Raw genomic sequence first — 15,251 nt, forward strand, 5'->3', positions numbered from 1 at the left:
ATTTTTTTTGTTTGTTTTTGTTTTTCGAGACAGGGTTTCTCTGTGTAGCTTTGGCTGTCTTGGACTCACTTTGTAGACCAGGCTGGCCTCGAACTCACAGAGATCTGCCTGCCTCTGCCTCTCGAGTGCTGGGATTAAAGGCGTGTGCCACCACATCCAGCTTTGGGGTCATGATTTTAAAAGCAGTTCCATGACACGGCTTTCACAGAATAGCACAGTATCTGTTTTACTCCAAAGCATCTGAGAAAAACTGACATTTTGAGGTGGTATGCCACTTTCACATATGTTTTCTTTTGTTGTTTTTCCTTGGCATGGAATCTCACTGTGTAGCTCAGGTCTACCTTTAATTGATAATGACAATCCTCTGGCCTCAGCCTATTGAATACTGTTACAGATAAAAGCTACCACATCCAACTAAGCATGTTCTTTTTCTCTTGTTTATATTTCTTGTCACTAGAGGGAGCCCTTAAAATACAGGCCCCACGATGGGAAGGCCTGACCTTTAGTTTCAGGCTCCCTCCTTCGCCTGACCTTCAAGGCCCTGTGAATTTCATCCTCCCTCTCAATAAAATTTGACAGATACAACTGCTACACCAACCCAAAACATATCTGGAAGCTTCTTCCTTAGTGCCTCACATCACCTGATTTTTTCTGTCTATTATGACAGGACTAGCTTTGGAGGGGGTCAGATCTGAGTTGAGAATCACTATCTCACCCTGAGGATGGAGCTCAGTGGTACAGCCATTGTCTATCATGCTCAAGGTCCTAGGTTCAATCCCCTGTGCTAAGGATAAAAGAGGAGGAGGAGGAGGAAGAGCCAATGAGATGGTTTAGCAGGGTAAAGGGACTTGCCACCACGCCTGGATTCACATAGTGAAAGGAGAATTGACACCCACTAGTTGTCCTCCTGTTTTTATTTTCCTTCAAGATCATCCTTAACTATGCCAGGCATAGTGTTGCAAGCCCTTTAAATCCTAGCACTCGGGAGGCAGAGGAAGGCGGATCGCTGTGAGTTCGAGGCCAGCCTGGTCTACAAAGCGAGTCCAGGACAGCTAACGCTACATAGAGAGACGCTGTCTCGAAAAACTAAAAAAAGGATCATCCTTAACTATGTACTAAATTGAGGCCAACCTGAGTTAAGTAGCGAGACTATCACCTCTACCGGTTCTATGGCAATTGCATAGATTTATTCATGTCGGTTGCTCCGGCCACGTGGGGCATACAAAGTACTCAAAATGCCTGCTGCCTGCATAAACAAATCTTTTCCCGATGAACTTCAAGCTGTTTCAGTGGTGCGACAGAGCACTTGCCAGTGAGCTCTAGCCCAACGCTGCAAGCTCTGGGACGGCAGGGGCAGGAGCGCTCGGCTGTCTCAGCTTTAGATACAGGACTGAAGAACGGCTGGCTGATCCCGACTGCAGGGAGAAAACCATTAAGGGTCAGAATTCCCTCAGATAAGCCGAGGCAAAACCCCAGAAGACAGCTTTCCACAAGGACAAGGAAAGCCAGCAGAGGGCGACCCCACCGCAAAGGTTGCTGGGAGGCGGCGGTCGTCCCTAGTTACCGCAGGGCGCAGAGGTCACGCACGCCGCTGGCATGCCCCGCCCTCCGAGCCGGCTCACGTGACCTAGGGGCGGAGCCACAACACGTCGGCGCCATGGCGGGCTTGGTTGACTTTCAGGACGAGGAGCAGGTGAAGTCCTTCCTGGAGAACATGAAGGTGGAGTGCCACTACCAGTGCTACCGCGAAAAGGACCCGGAGGGTGAGCGCCCCCTGCGCAGCGGGGTACACGGAGGAGGGGAGCGAGCGTAGGGGACAGACTGGTCACGTGGCGGGCGGAGGACGCAGTCAGGGACGCTACGGGACAGTGGGCGGGGCGTTGGATGCGCCGGGGGCGGGGATGCTGCGGAGGGGCGGAGCCCTCAGCCTAGGCAGAGCCTAGGGATGCTAGGACTGGAGATGCTGCGGTGAAAGGGACCCTCAGCCTACATGTCTTGGAGGGAATCGGCTAACTTGCATGGGAAATAAGTGAAGTATGTGATAGAGTAAATGCGAGCCAGATGTGATATCATGCACTTGTAATTCTAGCGTTCGGAAGGCTGAGGCAGGAGGATAACTTAGTCCTTAAGAGTTCCTGACCGGCCTTGGTTACATAGGGAAACCTGGTCTAAAAAAAGTGGTGGAGAGGCAGGCTGGAGAGGTGGTTCAGCTGGTAAGAATGCATACTGGAGCTGGGCGTGGTGGCGCACGCCTTTAATCCCAAGCAGAGGCAGGTGGATTGCTGTGAGTTCGAGGCCATCCTGGTCTACAAAGCGAGTCCAGGACAGCCAAGGCTAACACAGAGAGACTCTGTCTCGAAAAACCAAAAAAAAAAAAAAAAAAAAGAGCATATACTGCTTTTACAAGAGGACCGGAGTTCAGATCCCAGCACCCACGTGGGGCAGCTTTACAAGCATTTGTAACTCCAGTTCCAGGAGATCCAATACCTCTGGCCTCCGAGGACTCCATACCACTTGCTCATATACACACACATATACATAATTTATATATATTAAGACTAAGTCTCATTGCCGTTGACTGGCCTAGAACTTGGAGTACAGACGACACTGGCCTTGGACTCTGAACTGCCTTCTTGTGCCTCCTTAGTTTCCAGTGTGAGCCACTAGGTCCGTTAACAAAATTAATGTGTGTGTGTGTGTGTGTGTGTGTGTGTGTGTGTGTAGTCCTGGCTGTCTTGGAACTCCCTCTGTAGGCCCTTCTGGCCTGGAACTCAGAGATCTGCCAGCCTCTGCCTCCCCAAGTGTTGGTGTTAAAGGTGTGGGCCATCATCCAGCACAAATTTAAATCTAAAAGAAAAAAGGTAAATGAAATAGGATGAAAGAACTGAGTGAAGGTTACTCTACTGTGGAATGTCTTTTGAATAAAGCTTTGAAGGGAGAAAGAAGCCATTGCTAATTGTTTGCCAGGCAAAGGTGATGAAAAGTCTAATGAAAAGGTCTGAGAAAGAAATGGCCTCTTTGGGAGCTGGAGAGATGGCTCAGTGGTTAAGAGTACTGCCTGTTCTTCCAAAGGACCCGGGTTCAATTCCCAGCAACTACATGGCAGCTCATATCTGTCTGTAACTCCAAAATCTGACACCCTCACACCAATGCACATGAATTAAAATGAAATAAAATATTAAAATAGAGATTTAAAAAAAGAAAAGAAAGAAATGGCCTCTTTGAGTGTATGAGTGATTGATACCCAGAGAAGCAGCCAGTGTCTGTGGGTTGTTTTTCTACTATTTTATTTATTTAAGGGAAAAGAAAGAAAATGGCTCTGGCCCTCCCTTCCAGTAGCAGTGCAGTTCACAGGAAATGAAAGTAGCCCTCTACAGAGTGACTCTGGGTGAGGAGCTAGTCCACGTCCCAGTTGAAGAGACATTTCAGAGGAATTGACCCTCTGTGGTGTCTGAGGACCAGGGTGTTTGGGCGTGGTCTACAGGGGCGAGCTTTGTAGTAGTGGAGGAGAGGTGGGTGAATGAAGTGCTCGTTTGGAAAGTTAAACTCGGGATTGCTCAGTGTTAAGTCAAGTTAAATTTTTTTTGTTTTGCAGACCTGAGGCTCAAACCCAGGGCTTCTGCGTGCACTAGGCACATTTTCTACCACCCTGCTCTAGTCCAATTCCAGAATTCAGTTTGTACAGTTTGTAGACCAAGCTGACCTTGAACTCCCATAGCTCCGCCTGCCTCTGCCTCCTGAGTGCTGGGATTACAGGTGTGCGCCACTGCACCCGCCTGGCTGTGCGGTGCCTTTTAAGTAAGGGATTTAGACCTGATTCTGTGGGCGTGTTTGAGTTCATGGTAGTTGCTGTGTGTTATGCAGAGACTATAGAGAGCGGTGAGTGCAGGACAGCCATGGGAGAACTGGCTGAGGGCTGGGCTTGTAGGTCAGTTGGTAGAGTGCTCACCTAGTGTACGTGAGGCCCCGAGTTCAATTCCTGCCTTAAACTGGGTGTGGCTGCACATGCTTGGGGTGTAATCCTAGCGCTCAAGGATGTAGGCAGGAGAATCAGGGACATCCTCAGCTACATAGTGAGTTCTGGTCCAGCCTAGGCTATATAAGACCCTGTCTCAAATAAATAAGTAAATAAACAAACAAGAAACATGTATTATTGCTATTATTCTCAGTGTCAGGATGTTGTCTCACCATTAGCTTCCTTAGCCATGAGCAGGGCCACGTCTGTAATCCCAGCACTCTGAGAGGTAGAGGCAGGCTCTGTGAGTTCGAAGCCAGCGTGGTCTACAAAGAGTCCAGATCAACCAAGTCTACACAGAGAAACCCTGTATTGAAAAACAAACAAACGATGCAAAGTGAATGTTGCCACTTCCTTCTGTTTAAGAGTGTTCTCAGCTGGTAGCTTGCTTGCAGTGGTTCTCATTGTAGGGCTAGGGATTGACCAAGGGCCTCCTGTACTCTAGGAAAGTTGTGTGCCCTGAGCCGCACACAGTCCAGCCCGCTTCCTTCCTGAAAGCTTGTAGTTTACAGTCACATGCTGGTCGTGGAGAGAGGCTCAGGTTGAGTCCCCAGCACTGAAGCCCCCACTGATCTCCTCTGATGTTTCGTAGGTTCTAGCCTTCCTTTCTATAGACTCCTTCTCCAGAACTTTCCATTTCATTGTCGTCATGTAATAGGACAGAACCACCCAGGATTCCATCTTTGTTTTTGCTTTGCCACAGAGCAGCCCCTCATTGTCTTTAAGTAGCTACTTGCTTCGTATTCAGGTCTCAGCTCAGCTCTCATAGTCCTAGGTAAGGCCTTCCTTGGTGGCCAGGCCATGTAACCGTTCTCCCAAGACCCACAACAAACGTTCTTATCATCTTATTTCAGTTATAACATGGTTTCCAAGGGGCTGGAGAGATGGCTCAGAGGTTAAGAGCACTAACTGTTCTTCGAAAGGTTCCGAGTTCAATTCCCAGAAACTGCATGGTGGCTCACAGCCATCCGTAGTGAGATCTGGTGCCCTCTTCTGGCCTGCAGGTGTATATGCAGGTAGACTACTGTACAGTAAACAAATAAATAAGGAAACAGTTTCCTTATTATGTTTCCTCTCATAGCCTGCTTGAGTTGACACTGAAATCTAAAAGGGTTTGTGGGCTCCCCTTGCAGCAAAAAAAACCAGAGATGAGATGTAACTACCTTACTCCTTGGCCTGGCTGGAAACCTGAAGCCCCCAAAATAGAATGGAAACTACCAAAGCACAGGGACTAGGTTTCCCTTCCCTGTAGTGTCCCAGTCCCAGCCAGCCTCTTTTAGCGATCTCAGCAGCTTCACAGACCATTTCTTGCTCTTTCCCTAGGTAATAAAGAATGACTTTGACCTCCTCATCTTGTCTCTACCTTGGGATGATGAGATTATAGGCGTGTATTTGCACGCATGACTTAAAAATATAAATATTAGGAGGGCAAGTGACAATATTCCCAGCAGCTGGGTATCGGGCGTATATGCTTTCATAAGATAGTGTATATATGTGTTCAAATATTTGTTGACTGAAAATGAATGAGAATGGTCCAAAGCGAGCCAAGTGTTGCTCATCAGAAGTCAACTAGGCCAGGCTGTCAGGGATCAGGACTGGCAATGGTAGAACCGTTGCTGGGGTCAGTCTTTCTGATCCATATATTCCTGGCCAGGGGGAGACATGGCCCCTTGCAGGAGGTGCGGAACACTGCATTCCTGTGGTAAGTAGAGCTGGACTTGATCTGTACCTGGGTCCCTGAACAGCGGCTTCGCAGCATCAGTACCTCTTCCGCCTCCCTAGGTTGCTATCGGCTGGTGGACTATCTCGAAGGAATCCAGAAGAATTTTGATCAAGCTGCCAAGGTGCTGAAGTTCAACTGTGAGGACAACGGGCACAGTGACAGCTGCTACAAACTAGGGGCCTATTACATGACAGGAAAAGGTGAGGCGCTGCAGCTCTTCATGGGCATAGAGGACAGTATTGTGGGCAGAGTGCAGGTGGGGGTTCAGCAGAGAGGTACTGGGGAGCGTGGCCTTTAAATGCAGCAGTCTTTGGGATTACTATTTGCACATTGTGGGACCTTGAGCTAGTTCATTTTTTTTCTTTTTACATTTTTCTCAAAGATTTATTTATTTTATGTATATGAATGCTCTATCTGCATGTACACCTGCATGCCAGAAGAGGGCATCAGACCCCTGTATAGATGGTTGTGAGCCACCATGTGATTGTCAGGAATTAAACTCAGGACCTCTTGAAGAGCAGCCAATGCTCTTAACCGCTGAGCCATCTTGCTAGCCCATTTTGTTTTGTTTTGTTGAGACAGGATTTCTCTGTGTAGCCTTGGCTTTCCTGGAACTCGCTCTGTAGACCAGGCTATCCTCAAGCTCACAGAGATCTGCCTGCCTCCGCCTCCCTGAGTGCTGAGATTAAAGGTGTGCACCACCGCTGTGCTTTTAAATTGTTTTATAATTACATTACTTATTTATTTTGGTATGGGGCAAGTGTGTGCCATGTCCTATATGTGGAGATAGAGAACAAATTGCAGGAGTTCGTTCTCTCATTCCACTGTGTAGGTTCTGGGGATTGAACCGACATCATCACACTTTGCAGGAAGCTGTTTCTGCTCATGATTTATTTATGTATTTATTTATTTATTTTTAGACAAGGTTTATATAGTTCTGTCTGTCCTGGACTCACTATGTAAACAAGGCTGGCCTCAAACTCACAGAGTTCCACATGCGTCCACCACCAGGTGCAGCTCAAATGTCTTTTAGAACAGGGTTTTACTGTAACTATGCTGGGTAGAGTCATCTGAAAGGCCCCAGCTGAGTACATGCCTCTGTAAGATCAGTCTGTAGGGGCCTGGAGAGATGGCTCAGTGGTTAAGAGTTAAGAGTACTGGCATGCTCTTCCAGAGGTCCTGAGTTCAGTTCCTAGTAACTGCATGGTGGCTCACAACCATCTGTAATGAAACCTGATGCCCTCTTCTGTCTGAATCTCTCTTCCGTCATTCAGTCATACATGCAAACAGAGTGCTTATATACGCAAATCAATAAATCTTAAAAAAAAAAAAGATTAACTGTAGGCAGTCTTGCATGGCATCTTCTTTTTTAAAGATTTATTTATGTATTTATTATGTATACAGTGCACTGCCTGCATGCACATCAGATCACATTATAGATGGTTGTGATGTACCATGTGGTTGCTGGGAATTGAACTCACAATCTCTCGAAGAGCAGATGGTGCTCTTAACCTCTGAGCCATCTCTCCAGCCCTGGAGAGCAAGGCAGTAAGCAGCTCCCCTCCATGGCCTCTGCATCAGCTCCTGCCTCGGCGTTCCTGTCCTGCCTGAGTTCCTGTCCTGACTTCCCTCAGTGATGAACTATTATATGGAAGTGTGAGCCAAATACACCCTTTCCTTCCAACTTGCTTTTGGTCATGGTGTTTCATCACAGCAATAGAAACCCCTAAGACACTGGTATAAAATTCAGCTTGTAGTCCAAACTGGCCTGGAACATTCAGGAACCTCCTGGCTCTGCTTCCTAAAGCGAGCAATTACAGATTAGGCATGACAGCCATCCCAGCCTTAGCCAGTCTTCTTATCTCTGTGTCTCAGCTTTACTGTCTGTAAACTGGGAGTAGCGTCTGGACTGACGCTTGGGTTGCAGGTTGAGATCCTGTCTCAGAATTCATAAGACAGAGAAAAACAAAATGAAAGAAATAAATAGTTCTTGCTCCATAGCACTGTTGTGAGGGATAGCTAGGTAGTTGGGGTGCCCTCTGGAGCAGATTACAGACCACCAAGAATACAAGGCCAATGAAGGGCCCTTTGTTTGCTAGGGACAGAGAGCAGGCTCACACCAAAGAGCACTCTCACCTAAATTGAAGCCAGGTGGGTTTCTAAAGTCTAAATCACAATTACATCACACCAGAGGCATGGGAGGTGTGGCGGGGTGTGTGTGTGTGTGTGTGTGTGTGTGTGTGTGTGTGTGTGTGTGTGTGTAAACAGTCTGCTTCATGTTGTAAACAGTGGGCCTCTGGAGGCTGCATGAGAATGTTCTGCTCAGCAGGATGTTGTAGGGTGCTGAGGAGCAGTTGATGGAACTAGATAAAATAGGATAAAATGGGCCGGGTGTGGTGGTGTACTCCTTTAATCCCAGCACTCGGGAGGCAGAAGCAGGTGGATCACTGTGAGTTCGAGGCCAGCCTGGTCTACAAAAGTGAGTCCAAGACAGCCAAGGCTACACAGAGAAACTCTGTCTCAAAGTAACAACAACAACAAAAACCCAAACAAAATAGGATAAGATGGCATTACTTGGGGCAGTTCAGGTGAAGATAACGGTGTGTGGGTTTTAGACGCAGCTCAGCAGTTAAGAGCGCTTGTTCCTGCAGAGGGCCCGCATGCACAACCATTGGTAAGTCTCCAGGAGATTTGACTTCTGTCCTCAGGGGCTAGGTACATACATACACACAGGCAAAACACTCATATTAAATAAAATGTAAAAATAAAATATAGAGGCCCACGCAGGATGGTGCACACCCAGAATCCCAGCACTTGGGGAAGCAGAGGGAGGCGGATGTCTGTGAGTTCAAAGCCAGCCTGGTCTACAGAGTGAGTTCCAGGACAGCCAGAGCTGTTACACAGAGAAACCCTTTTTCGAAAATCAAAAAACAAAAACAAACTATACACACACACACACACACACACACACACACACACACACACACACACACAAGCTATCAGGATTTGCTGAACACATAGTTGAGTAATTAGGCCTTGTATTTTTTTTCTCATGCGTTAATTGGCATTATCTTTTAAATAATGTTAAATTTTGCCAGATAATAAGTTACTCTTTTTGCTCCTGTGGGTTAGGGATTTGGGTTGGGTTAGCTGTGCCTTGGGTGAGACACACTGGATAGGGAGGCAGTGTTGCCCTTTATGCTGACTGACTGGCCTGAAGGCACAGGCCTTGGCTCCTGTCCGCTGTTGTCAGGAGACCTCTGATCCCAGCAACTGGGAGCTTTCCATGCCTCCCTGGGTTGCTTCATCATGTCTCCTCATGGTCTGCTTTTAGCTTCCTTCAGAGTACGTACTCAACAGAGAAAGTCCAAAAATGGCTGGAGCAATCGCTCAGTGGTTCACACGGGCTGCTCTCTCAGGAGACCTGGTTCCATTCCCAGCACCCACCTGACAGTCACAACCGTCTATAACTCAGTTCATGGGGATCTGCTGTCCTCTTCTGCCGTCTGCAGGTATCAGGCATGCACGTGATACACAGACAAACATGCAGGCCTTCTCCTGTAGTCATAGGACAAGTTAAGAGAGGGGTGGGCGGAAGGAGAGGAGAGCGCGCTGGGCAGTCCCAGCATTTGGAGCCAGAGACGTGCATATATTTCCTGAGGCTAGCCTGGACTACACAGACGCTCTAGGAAGCCAGAGCTAGATAACAGAGAGATCCTGCCTCAAGGAGAAGAGAGTCCAGCTCTTTTTAAAAGAGCATTCATTTATTTGTATCTGTCTGTGGGCATGTGTGTGCCACAGTGTATGTGTAAAGGTCAGAGGGCAACTTGTAGGAGCCAGTCCCCGGAATTGAACTAAGGAGGTCAGGCTTGCTAGTTAAGCATCTTTACCTGATGAGCCATCCTGCTAGCCCCGCAGTGAGTGTCTTTTATGGTCTCCAAGGGAAAGCCATGTTTTTCATTTCTATTACATTCTGTTTATTAGAAGTAAGTCACTCAGTCTGGCTTAAATGTAGGGGAAGGGACTGTGCATCTCTCATCCTAGTACTCAAAGTTCAAGTCCAGCATGGGCTACATTTCATAAAACTCTATTTCAGAGAGAACAAAGAAAAGTCTCAGAACTGTGAACACATAAGAGGAAAAAAAGACCACTTTTTTTTTTTTTTTACGACAACTTTATGTAGTTTTAGGAGACCTCAAACTTTCTGCTTTTTTTTTTTTTTTGGTTTTTCAAGACAGAGTCTCTCTGTATAACCTTGGCTGTCCTGGACTCACTTTGTAGACCAGGCTGGCCTCCAACTCACAGGGATCCACCTGCCTCTGCCTCCCAAGTGCTGGGATTAAAGGCGTGCGCCACCACGCCCGGCGCTTTCTGCTTTTTTGGTGTTAGGATTATAGGCATATACCACTACTTTTTTAGTTTTTCAGGGTTTTTGTTTTATTTTGTTTTTGTTTGAGACAGGGTCTCTCTATTATATAGCTCTGGCTGTCTTGGAACTCACAGACATCCACCTGCCTCTGCCTCCCAAGTACTGGGATTAAAAGTGTGCACCACCTACCCGACTCACTCTTTCTTTTTGTTTTGTTTTGTTTTTTGAGACAGGGTTTCTCTGTGTAGCCTTGGGTGTCCTGGACTCACTTTGTAGTCCAGGCTGGCCTCGAACTCACAGTGATCCACTGTGCCTCCCGAGTGCTGGGATTGAAGGTGTGCGCCACCACGCCCGGCTCTTTCTTTCTTTTTTAAGTCTGCCCTGGGAGATTAGTTCCTGGAGCTTTGTAGGATCAGCATCTCAAGTACTCTAGGTCACACACACATGCTTCATACACTTCAACTTATTTCTAGGTTGTGCTACCTGACACATGTAACCACTAATGTCAATAGTTGATGGAGCTTGTACTGTTCTGGGAGTGATGGAGGAAAGTCTATGCGTTTTTAGCACAGACATGTTTTTTCCTGAATATTTTCAGTCCATGGTTGGTTAAAGCTACAGCTGCTGTCTGGTTCGAGTGCTGTAATAGTTTATAACTAATGGAATCTGCCCATGTAGAACTCATACATATGTAGGGCCAACTGTATATTTAGATTAAGACACACTCAGCTGCTTATTTTAACATGCTCTGTTCTCACTGGAGTTCCGTGAGGTGGTAGTCTCTGGTGCTGAGCTGACATGTGTCTTCCTGCCTTGGCTTCCCTGTCAGATTCCATGGCTGCCTTGCTGGCTACCCTCCTCCATGTTGCTTTAGCTACAGGACTTGTTCCCTAACGTTGGCCACAAATAGGCTCAGCCTCGGCTGGGCATTGGGTGGTGATTCTCTCTGGGGCCAGAGGGCAGTACTGGGCCTGGACCCAGCTCTTTGTTTTCTGTCTTCGCAGGGGGTCTGACTCAGGACCTAAAGGCTGCCTCTGCCTGCTTTCTGATGGCCTGTGAGAAGCCAGGAAAGAAGTCTGTGGAATCCTGCCACAATGTTGGACTCCTGGCACATGATGGACAGGTCAATGAGGATGGCCAGCCTGACCTGAGGAAGGCCAGGGACTACTACACCAGGGCCTGTGACAGTGGCTATGCAGCCAGCTGCTTCAACCTCAGTGCCATGTTTCTACAGGGTGCCCCTGGCTTTCCCAAGGACATGGGTCTGGCGTGTAAATATTCAATGAAGGCCTGTGACCTGGGCCATGTCTGGGCCTGCGCCAATGCCAGCCGCATGTACAAACTGGGGGATGGTGTTGATAAGGACGAGGCCAAAGCCGAAGTACTGAAAAATAGGGCCAAGCAGCTGCACAAAGAACAGCAGAAAAACGTCCAGCCTGTAACATTTGGGTAATGTGGGGCCCACTCTCCCTTCCAAGCAACAGACAGCTTGATACTGGCACCTCCTCTGTGAGGTCAGTCAGTGCCATCTGCTCTAGTGTCACCTGCTGGGAGTGGCCGGAAATATGTATTTTAGTAAATAATCCTTTGTGTTATTCTGTGAAGACACCTACATTTTGGGGGGGGGCTCTTAATTTCAAAACTGGATCTCTGTAAAATAGGAATAATCTATGGAGACTTTGGGAGGCTGGGGAGATGAAGAAAAGTTTGGAAACTCAGCAGCCACAAGCCTAAAAGAGTCAGCCACCATTATCATTTCAGCGGAAAGGCTCGAGAATTAGAAAGTATCCTAATTTGCATAACAGAGGTCTTAGAACAGCGTGGCAGTCACGACTGCCGCCCTCCGCCTTATGTAACCTAGCCGTGGTGCGGGCTCCCTGCCTTCCCCGGCAGACCGTTCTACAGATCAGGATCCGGAACCGAGATCTGCATGAAAGTTGAAGGTGGTTATGTTATGCCTTGTACTTGCCACAAGACGTTTGCAGTTGAAAATTAGCTTCTCGGCTGGCTCTGCTCCTGGGAAGACAGGAGACTGCCGAAGCAGCCTCAGCAATTTGTTGTGATGACAGAGAGTTGTGCGCTAAACAGTGGCCCTTTTCTTTTTTTATTTTTATTTTATTTTATGTATATGAATGCTCTGTCTGCATGTACACCTACATGCCAGAAGAGGGCATCAGATCTCATGTGCGAGCTACAAAGTGGTTGCTTAGAATTGAACTCAGGCCCTCTGACAGAGCAGCCAGTGCTCTTAACTACTGAGCCATCTCTCCAGCCCTGGTTTTTTGTTGCTTTGTTTTTTAAACAGGCCCTTGTGCTGCCTGTGTTGGCCTTAACCTTCCAGCCTCAATCACCCCCACCCCACTCCGGTGCTTGTTAAGTGGTCCAGATGAATGAACTGTTTCAGTTGGTTTTTAATCTGATAGGCTACTGTTCTTCAGATCCTGGCGGGATGGAATGTGTTCATCGAGATGGCTGTGACTTTTTTTTTAATCTCTTTATCTTTTGCCTTTGTGTGTGCCTTTTAAAGAATTTTTATCTTCTATTGTCTCTACTTGTCACCAGAGGGCGAGCTTGTCCTTTTCTTCTGATAGCTGGCCTGGAGTATCTGTCACTACCCAGGTCCCCCTTCCCTGTGTGGCAGCTGACTGCTCTTCTAGAAGGAAGGCTTGCCTTTGAAGGTCGGAAGCACAGCCAGCTCCTTCTCAAGTTGATACAGCAGAGAGATTTTTAAAAAGATATCGTTTGTTTTTAAAATGCCTTGAAAATAGTGTTTGGTGTGATTGAACGCCATGGGTCAGCAAGCATAGGGAAGCTACTGATCATGGGGACTGCATATGAAAACCACATGGACAGTGCTGTCCAGCCTGACACTGCACAGTGGGAGGAGACAGCTGATTCCTGCAAGTGTCCTCTGGCCTCCTAGCAGGAGTGCACACGCAATAATGAATACATGTGATAAAAAATGTAAAACAAGGCAAATGACTTGATTAAAAGGTAACTCAAAGCCATGTGTGGTGGTGCACTTTGGAGGCAGAGACAGCCTGGTGTCCATAGGAAGTTCCAGGGTGCATAATGAGCCCCTGTCTCAAAGACAGAAAAGATACAGAAATGGCAGGTGTGTTGTTTGAGATGCCCTCTGCAGCATGGCGGGAGGAATGCAAACTGCACTAAGCATGCTGCTGTGGCTATAGGGGCCCAACAACAAATGCAGGGGGCTGTGGAGTGGCGGGGACTTGCATCACTTACAGAAACATAAGACGGCTCAGCCACTTGGAAGACAGTTGATTGTTACTTAACCACATTTAACGTGCAGTGCCTTTTGGCAGTCTTGCCCCTTTATACTTCCTCAGGGGAATTAGAAATAATGCTCATATACAAAACCTTTGTAGACCAGGCTGGCCTCGAACTCACAGAGATCTGCCTGCCTCTGCCTCCCGAGTGCTGGGATTAACAGGCGCCACCACGCCCAGCATGAGTTTTGTTAGTTTTAACAGCCTTGTTTATAATTGCCAAAGCCTGGAAGAAATGAAGGTGACCTTTTGTAGATGAAAAGGTAAATGAAATATCCAGACAATAGAATAGTACAAAAATGAGTAACAGACGATGGAGAAGGACATTACAGAAAGGTCAGTCTGAAAGGGTTTCAGTCTTGATTTTAACTCTATGATACTGCCTAGGCATGGTGGCACACACCTTTAATCCCAGCACTTGGGAGGCAGAGGCAGGCAGATTGATGTGAGTTTGAGGCCATCCTGGTCTACAAAGCAAGTCCAGGACAGCCAAGGCTACCCAGAGAAACCCTGTCTCCAAAAACCAAAAAACTCTATGATACTGGTATTCTCAAAAAGTGAACGTACACCTTTGTCCTCGCACTTGGAAGGCAGAGGCAGAAGGATCTCTTGAGTTGGAGGACAGCCAGAGCTACACAGAACAACTTTGTCTTAAAAAGCTAAAAAAAAATGAAAGCAGAGATAAGTGAGAGCCTGGCAGTGTGGCTCAGTGACAGAGCACTGAGTTCTGGGCTTTCTAAGTACCAGCACTGCAGCGGAAAGGTTCGAGGTGGCAGACTGCAGAGGTGGCCGCTCTTTCTAGGGACCTGAGTTTGATTCCATCACCCACATGGAGGCTCAGAACCTCCTAACTCCAGTTCCAAGGGATGTGATAACCTTCTCTGGCCTCTGCAGGCAGTAGGCACACACATGGAACACAGGAAGATATTCAAGCAGAAGTCTTACACACCACATCAAAAATTTTTTTAAAGTTCACATTGTAGGATTACTAGAGAACAGTTGTTTAGGGTCATGAGACCACTCTGTGGTATTCTTGATGGTGAATACAGGTCACTAGCCATTTGTTTAGATCATGTGAAACGAGTGAACCCTAGCTGGGCATGGTGGTGCACCGCCTTTAACCCCAGCACTCGGGAGGCAGAGGCGGATGGATCACTGTGAGTTTGAAGCTAGTCTGGTCTACAAAGTGAGTCCAAGACAGGCAACGCTACACAGAGAAACCCTGTCTTGAACCTGTCTTGAAACCCCCCCAATAGTGAACCCTAAAGTAAGTGAGGATTTTGGGGATGATATCTGCATATGCCTTCGGCGGAGGTGTCAAGGCTCTTGTGAAAGGGCTAATTTAAAAAAAAAAAAAAAATATATATATATATATATATATATATATATATATATATATATATATATGAAATTGCTGTATTGTCTCAATTTTGCTGTGAACCAAAAGCTCAAAGAAAATGTATTCAAAACAGAATCACACCAAGATACTACCTCACACCCTGTAGGACCACGATTATTAAAGTAAATGTCAGGTATAAAGAAATTGGGACCCTTATGTACTGTTGATGGAAATGTGAAAGCTTAGAAATAAAGTGATTTTTGTTTCATGAAATTGCTTGAAAAGGCCTCTGACTATCAGCATAGCAAAGAAAATGCCTGGACTTTGGGTCTTAGGAATGTGAACAGTTCTGTATTAGTCAGAGGCAGGCTAAGCCTACGCACCTGACAGACGAATAGGAAACTTTAAGTTAGCCCTGTGAGCCAGTAATTCCACTGAATATATGCCGTCAGGAACTGAAAGCTCGGTCTCCTGGGACTTCTTTGTACCCCTGTTAGACAAAGAAACCCAGTATT

General features: G+C 47.0%; 1 protein-coding gene and 1 long non-coding RNA gene across 2 annotated transcripts; one reads left to right on the top strand and one right to left on the bottom strand.

Moving 5' to 3' along the window:
• Positions 1 to 1,165: 1,165 nt before the first annotated feature.
• LOC311598963 lies at positions 1,166 to 1,669 on the bottom strand. The gene is made up of 2 exons (XR_014779725.1): positions 1,565 to 1,669; positions 1,166 to 1,415 (listed from the first exon to the last, which is right to left on the bottom strand). It is a non-coding gene; the product is annotated as an uncharacterized lncRNA (long non-coding RNA).
• COA7 (cytochrome c oxidase assembly factor 7) lies at positions 1,571 to 14,072 on the top strand. Its single transcript, XM_084784573.1, has 3 exons — positions 1,571 to 1,763; positions 5,798 to 5,938; positions 11,112 to 14,072. Exons 1-3 carry the CDS (start codon positions 1,658 to 1,660, stop codon positions 11,558 to 11,560), a joined length of 696 nt encoding a protein of 231 aa, XP_084640699.1. The 5' UTR covers positions 1,571 to 1,657; the 3' UTR covers positions 11,561 to 14,072.
• The last annotated feature ends 1,179 nt before the right edge of the window (positions 14,073 to 15,251 follow it).

The sequence above is a fragment of the Acomys minous genome (assembly GCF_964271855.1).
Source record: "Acomys minous genome assembly, chromosome: 6".
Classification (NCBI taxonomy): domain Eukaryota; kingdom Metazoa; phylum Chordata; class Mammalia; order Rodentia; family Muridae; genus Acomys; species Acomys minous.

Excerpts from the sequence above, each read along its gene's own strand:
- COA7 (XM_084784573.1), top strand. The coding sequence starts at position 1,658 with ATGGCGGGCTTGGTTGACTTTCAGGACGAGGAGCAGGTGAAGTCCTTC. Across the intron at positions 1,764-5,797 it reads CCGCGAAAAGGACCCGGAGG|GTTGCTATCGGCTGGTGGAC; the intron begins GTGAGCGCCCCC and ends CCGCCTCCCTAG. Across the intron at positions 5,939-11,111 it reads CTATTACATGACAGGAAAAG|GGGGTCTGACTCAGGACCTA; the intron begins GTGAGGCGCTGC and ends CTGTCTTCGCAG.